The sequence below is a fragment of the Gracilinanus agilis genome, chromosome 5 (genome assembly GCF_016433145.1).
Source record: "Gracilinanus agilis isolate LMUSP501 chromosome 5, AgileGrace, whole genome shotgun sequence".
Taxonomy (NCBI): domain Eukaryota; kingdom Metazoa; phylum Chordata; class Mammalia; order Didelphimorphia; family Didelphidae; genus Gracilinanus; species Gracilinanus agilis.
Window position 1 is genome coordinate 293400245 of NC_058134.1, and position 7475 is coordinate 293407719.

Here is a 7475-nt window from a genome sequence, read left to right on the forward strand (position 1 = left end):
ACCCAGGACAATTCTGAGGGATTTATGGTAAAGATGCTGCCCACATTCAGAGGAAGGACTGCAGGAGATGAAACATATAAGAAAAACAACTGCTTGAACGCATGGGTCAGGGTGGACATGATTGAGGGTGTGGACTCGAAACTACCACACCAATGCAACTACCAACAATTTGGAAATTGGTCTTGATCAAGGACACATGACAAAACTAGTGGAAATGCGCATCAGCCATGGGTGTGGGGGGGGCGTGGGGGGGGGGCTGAAGGGGAAAGGTGGAGCATGAATCATGTAACCATGTTAAAAATGAATATTAATAAATGTTAAAAAAAACAAAACATAATCTCTATTAATTACACTATTAATTACAATCATTGCATTAATTGTAGCCAATGTAATTCAGAGAGGGTAATATGATGCCTCAAAATGAATTCTGAAGTGTCAGAACCCACAAAATGATGGAGTGAAACAATTTTTCAGCCCAAGATAACTTAAAAGGTCAGCACAAAAAGCCTATTGCACTGGGGTAGGAGTGGAGCATAGATAGCTCACTAAGGCAAGTTCAACCTCAACAAACCTGCACAGGCCTTAGGGGTAGCTGAATCAGCAGCAATAGCTTCTGGAGCACTCGGCCTCAGAAGGTAATGGGGTGGGAGGAGGTGGTATCAAACAACTGATCTGAAGAAAATTACAGGACTACCGTTGCTGGTTCTGGGTGCAGAGCTTGCTTGCATTGCTCATATGTAGATCCAGGCCACAGTCCAGGGTGACAGTCCCAGGGTGAGGAGGAGCACTAGCACACACCAGCACTTGCAACCATGGTCACAGATCCAAGGTGGAAAAGAGTGCTACACACCACAGCACAGTTCAGAAGAGTATTAAACACACCTCTTCTTAGATTACACCATCTTGGAAAAAGTGAAAACTGATAGATCTACAGAGCTAGCTCTGAAGGTAGTTACACAAAGAACCTAAAACTTGGAACAGTGCTCTTTTCATCACAGTTGCAGAGCCTAACTTTAACAGTTGGGTTTTTTTTTTAAAGTTAAAAGATGAGGAAAAGGCTAGAAAATGAGCAAACAACAACAACAACAAAGAAACAGTACAAAAAATTATTTTTGGTGATAGGAAAGACCAAAACATATACTCAGAAGGAGACAATAAAGTCAATTCTGCATCCAAAGTCTGCAAGAAAAATTTGATATGGTCTTAAGCCCAAAAAAGAATTACTGGAGGAACTCAAAAGGGATTTTAAAAGTCAAATAAGAAAGGTAGAAGAAAAACTGGAAAACAAATGAAAGTGATACAGGAAAATCATGAAAAAAAGAGTCATATAGGAGGTATAAAAAAGGCACAAAAGATACTGAAGAAAAAACCAGAATAGGCTCGTGTTGGCAAAGGCATGGCATGTATGCCCGTGTGCCAGAGGGGGCTACTTCTTTCCCTCTCTCCACCACCCCTGAGAACACTTTTTTGCAAGCTCTGCCCCTCGACTCAGTAGCTCAATGAGAGCATTTCCTCCTTCCATTCTCTGGGGTAATGTGGGGGGTTCACAGGCAGCTTGAAGGTACAATTTGGTCATTAGATCTCTAAAAGGTTTGCCAACACTGGAATAGACCAATTCGTAAAAGAGGAGCAAAAATTCACTGAAGAGAACTCTTTAAAAGAAAGACTTGCATATATGGAAAAAGAGATACAAAATTTCACTGAGAAAAAGAACTCATAAAAAATTAGAATTATCCAAATGGAAAAGGAGGTACAAAAGCTAACGGAATAAAATAATTCTTTAAAATTTAAGTTGGGCAAATGGAAAAGAATGATTCAATGAGACATCAAGAAACAATTAAACAAAGTCAAAAGAATGAATAGAAGAAAATGTGAAATATCTCACTGAAAAAACAATTGACCTGGAAAAAAGATCCAGGAGCTAATCTAAGAATTATTGGGCTACCTAAAAGGCATGATTAAAAAAACCAAATAAACATTTAGATATTCTCTTTGAAGAAATCATCAAGGGAAACTTCTCTGATAGTCTAGAACCAGAAGGTAAAATAGAAATTGAAAGAATCCACTGATCTCTTCCTGGAAGAGATCCCAAATGGAAAATTCCAAGGAATATCATATGCAAATTCCAGAACTCCCAGGGCAAGGATATTGCAAGCAGCTGAAAAGAAACAATTCAATTATCATGGAGCCACAGTTAAGATAACACAGGATTTATCAGCTTCTACTGGGTTTATTTTATTTATTTATTTATCTTTTTAAACCCTTACCTTCTTGGAGTCAATACTGTGTATTGGTTCCAAGGCAGAAGAGTGATAAGGGTAGGCAATGGGGGTCAAGTGACTTGCCCAGGGTCACACAGCTGAGAAGTGTCCGAGGCCAGATTTGAACCTAGGACCTCCCATCTCTACGTCTGACTCTCCATCCACTGAGCTACCCAGCTGCCCCCTTATTTATCTTTTTAAATCCTTAACTTCTGTGTATTGGCTCATAGGTGAAGAGTGGTAAGGGTGGGCAATGGGGGTCAAGTGACTTGCCCAAGGTCACACAGCTGGGAAGTATCTGAGGCCGGCTTTGAACCTAGGACCTCCTGTCTCTAGGTCTGACTCTCAATCCACTGACTACCCGGCTGGCCCCTTCTACTGGGTTTAGAATATGATATTCAGAAAGCAAAGGAGCTAGGACATCAACCAAGAATTACCTATCCAGCAAAACTGAGCATAATCCTTCAAGGGGAAAAAATGGGCATTCAATTGAAATGGGGACTTTCAAACATTCCTGATGAAAAAGGCCAGAAATGAATAGAAATTTTGACTCTCAAATACAAGACTCAAGAAAAGCACAACTCCAAGAACTTATTAGGACAGTTAGAAGGAGAATACTTAGACAGAGGGCAAGGGTGTGAGTCAAATATAATGGGAAGATAGCTAAAAAAATAAAATTAAGACTTGAGAAAGAGGGATACATTGGGAGAAGGGGAAAGGGAGAAATATAATGGTGTAAATAATCACACCTACAGACGCATGAAAGAGCTTTTACAGTGGAGGGAAAGATGACAGAGTAGGGAGAAGTACTTGAACCTTAGTCTCATTGGAACTGGCTCAAAAAGGAAAGAACATACACAATCAATTGGATATAGAAATCTATCTTACCTTATAGGACAGTAGGAGGGGAAGGGGATAAGAAAGGAGATGGGACTGATAGAAAAGAGGGCAAATTGGAGGTTATGGTGGTCAAAAGCTAAACACTTTTAAAGATGGGCACAATGAAAAGAGAGAGAAAAGGATAAAAGTAGAGAGAATAAGGTAGAGGGAAATCAAAATGGTGAAAACAAAATTTTACAAGTCTTTCTAATAAAGATCTCAATTCTCAAATATATAATAAAATGAGTCAAATGGATAGGAATACAAATCATTCTCCAATTGATAAATGGTCAAAGGATATAAATAGACAGTAATTAAAGCTTTCTATAATCATGTGAAAAAATGCACTAAGTCACTGTTAATTAGAAAAATACAAATTAAAACCACTCTGAGGTTACTATCCCATGTTAGGCATTATGACAGAAAAGGAAAATGACAAAACATGGAGGGGATGTGGGAAAACTGAGGCACTAATTCATTATTGGGGGAGTTGTGAACTGATATAACCATTCTAGAGAAAAGTTTGAATCTATGTTGAAAGGGCTAGAAAATAGTACATACTGTAAAAAGGAAATTGGAAAAAACCATCTAAAAATGTATATATTTCTATGGACAAGGGAAATGTATCAAAACTACATTTCCCTTGATCCAACATGGTCCAACTGGTTTCCGTTTCCGACGTCTTGACGCAGGGGAGCGCTTAAATCTCGTGGGTTAGGAGGGAGTGGCTCTCTTTTGCCAGCAAGCTTTTTCTTTGGCGAGTAGAGGGCTTGGCTAGGAGGCAGTATGGAGGCGGCAGTTTTGAATGCTTACAAGCGCGTGGTCTAATGATTTTATCTATCAACATGGCTTTAATTAAAATACTAATTTATATATTTATACAAGCCTTTATCATTTTTTAATTCTTATAATTATGGCAACCAGAAGTTTGGAAATAGAATTTTCAATTTTCTAGATAGTCTAAGAGGAAAAAGCCATGCGGCTCTGGGACCCAGAGTCTCAGAAGCGAATCTTCCAGATAGCCTAACGATAGCCATGCCTGCTTTTTGGCCTGGCTCAGCTCTTTTGAGCACTTTTTTAAAAAAGGAAAGTGACTTTCCTTGCCATGCTTTTGCTAAAAGCAAGAGCACGTTTTTGCCTCCAGTGGGACTCAGCCGTCCAGTCCAGCCCAAGCCACCTTGGGAGGGAGGTCAGGCCAGCCGATTCGGGCTTTTGGCTTTAAACTAAAATGCCGGAGCCCAGCCAATCTCAGGTTCTGGAGCCTTTTGCCTCTTTTTGTATCCTCAGAGCATACACAATGCCTGGCACATAGTAAGTGAGCAATAAATGTTTATTAATTGACTGATTGGTTTAAGTACATAATGATCTCATCTGCCAACTCTCACTCACAGGCTAGGGTCCCCTGAGAGATGACTACCCCAGGTTCAGGGTATTCTGTTAATCTGTACTCTTAAAACTATAGTTCGCAAGTCCCCACCAATGCCTCTACCTTTAATAATCAGCCAGAAGACATTAGCTCAGAACAGATGCATTCTCTGAAACAGAATAATAAGAACAGTAGCCACAAAACATTCCCATCCTTCATAAATCTAAGGCACATTCTACCACAAATGTATATAGTGTCAGTGGAAAAGGTGGACATATCTCTAGAGAAGCACTAGCAGAGAAGTAAACAGATGGGAAACACAGGCAGCCAAAGGCAACTCACACCTCTGATTGGCACTGCAGATCTTTGGTATTTTTTCTCCTCTAATGGCCTTTGGGAAAAGTTACCCTCCTGGGCTCCAAGAACCAGCCCCTCTCCATAACTTAATCTGACTCTCCAGCTAGATTCTCGGGACCTGCTTTCTGCTGTACATAGCAGTTCCTATTAGTTAAACTGCATTTTATAAGATGCTATTGTCTCTGAATGAGGAAAGGAGAAAGAAAACTCTTCTCTCTACTCCACGTCTGAAAGAGGTATGAGGGAAAAGTAGACATGTTTCCTTTTCAAGAGCTGAATTATGTTTTCTCTCTTCTGCAAACACTGATTCTTCCCAAATCTTGCACTTGCTTTTTTAAAACCCTTACCTTCAGTCTTAGAATCAATACTGTGTATTGGTTCCAAAGCAAAAGAGTGGTAAGGGCTAGGCAATGGGGTTTAAGTGATTTGTACAGTGTCACATAGCTAGGAGTGTTTGAGGCCACATTTGAATCCAGGACCTCTCATCCCTGGACCTGGCTCTCTATCCACCGAGCCACCTAGTTGTCCCTTGTTCATGTTTTTAAGGCCATCAGAAGGATGGCCACTAAACAGCAGCTATATAATTCCACCAAGTTGATTGTGGAACTTTTTTTATTCCTTCTAAAGGAGGGGAAAAAAAAGTTCTTTGCCCTGTCCCATCAAGTCTGAAACTTTTACAAGGTTCAAATGGGCCAATTCTACTTCTATACTCTATACCATGTAGTCTGTGAAAATACTGAGGATGTGAGCTCCTCAGTGTTTTGTGCCCTTTACAAACTATTAATACAACCAAAGTCCAAAAGGGGCAAAATCTTAATACCTTACCGTATCTGTTACCTACCTAGTACATCCTGTAATTTCATTCAGTGAATGGGGAGATTCAACTGATCATCCTTCCCTCCTAGGAGCTTACCTCAACTAGATTCTCCATTAGACACGCCTTCTGAGGTTTATTCACAGTAAGTTCTACCCCATTGCTGGAATGTATTCTTTCCTCATTTTAACTCCTCAAACTTTGTCATCCTTCAAGGTTTAGCTCAGGTGTCACCTCCTCTATGAAGTCTTTTCTGATCTCCTCCCAAGTTCCCAAGTCCCAAGATCCTTCCTTTCTCAAATTATCTTGTTTTATTTTCCTGATCTGTGTACATGTTTTATTTCCTCAAAAGACTAATCCTAGAGGGCAGAGATTGTTTCATTTTTGTAGTGCCATGCACATAGAAGGTACTTAATAAATTTTGTTGAACTGAATTATTTTGGCAGATGTGAGTACATTACCATGTAAAAATCATCAGCTCTAAAAAGATAGTAAGTAATCCAAATCCTTGCCTTGGAGCAGAGGCTTAGGTGAATTAAAAAAAAAATAACCCAGAAATTTTACCTGGTAAGCTAGCTGCTGTTTCTCATTCTGAAAGCTTCTGACAAACTCAAATACTTTCTCCCACTCCTGGAAAGAGAAGCTGCCAAAATTAGGATTCCCCACCAGAAGCCAGATCCGGTAAGGTAGGATAAGGATTGACTCCATGATACGGCTGAAGACTGGGAAGAGGGTAAACCAGTACAAGAAGGAGCCAAGGGTCTCTGTTCCACGCTGGATAGTGTCAGCCATGTTGCAGAAGGTGCTGTAGGCTACGGGGCCAGTGAAAGCCAGATAAGCAAGTCCCAGGCGGTAGAGGCGAAGAGTGAGAGTCTCAGTCCTCAAAGGGGCCTTGTAGCGACGATGTCTTTGTGCTATGATGCTGGCAATCAGGCTGATGGGTAGAATGGCTATGGGGCGTCCATAGAAAAGAGGAGAAGTCAAAAATGCTGCCCCTAAAGTACTCTTAATGTCTGAAGTCTGGTTGCCCACAGTGGCAACTAATAATACCCCTAAACCAACAGCTAATGGTAGACCCACGATATAGAAGCTGGTCATGAAAGAGAGGCCAATCAGGGCCATAAAACCAAAATAAATGCCTACTAGGATCTGGGCCACAAAGCGCAATGGACTTAGGCTGGGTTTCAGTTCTGCATGGCTTTTTTTTCCCCCTCGGACTTGATTGGCTTGTGCCACAAAGCTGGGAAGCTTCCAGAACTCCAAGAGCCAACCCAACCCACCACCTCCCAAGGTAAGCATCCATAACAAGGCATGGCTATCACGTCTCAAGTACAAATGATGGAGCCCAGCTGGACCCCCTATTGCCCAAAGAACATAGGTTACAAGTAGTCTCTTGGCCATTTGTTTAGGGATCTCCAAAACTTCACATGTCCATTTACACCTCATATAATGCAGAGGTTGGTAATATTTGGGTTCTTAGAAAGAAACATGGCACCATTTGAGTCGAGAAGAATCCTCAGCCTCTGAAGGAAAGAGAGATAGTAGTAGAGTTAGATGAGTATGCCAGGTTCTTTGCTGTACCCATACCACTTTTCTCTCAACACTAGTGCCACCGAAAGCTAGTCTTGGGATTTCTTAAACTTCTCTAAATGTCATGTTCTCCCTCATGTCATCCTACTATTCTTTAAACTAAGCTTATTTTATTAACCCTTGCTTTTAATATCACCACCTGTCAAACCCCTGGGCAGAGGTATTTAAAAATTCATTCAGTTCAGTAAAAGAAGACTCATGGGTAGAG

At 40.7% G+C, this 7475-nt stretch overlaps 1 protein-coding gene across 1 annotated transcript in view; it reads right to left on the minus strand.

The window, feature by feature from the left end:
- DNAJC22 (DnaJ heat shock protein family (Hsp40) member C22) overlaps nucleotides 1-7093 on the minus strand; it is a 17905-nt gene extending 10812 nt beyond the window's left edge. The window contains exon 1 of the mRNA XM_044679318.1: nucleotides 6242-7093. Within this exon, the coding sequence (XP_044535253.1) occupies nucleotides 6242-7078 (837 nt within the window). The 5' untranslated portion in view covers nucleotides 7079-7093. The remainder of the gene's footprint in view (nucleotides 1-6241) is intronic.
- Nucleotides 7094-7475: the final 382 nt, after the last annotated feature.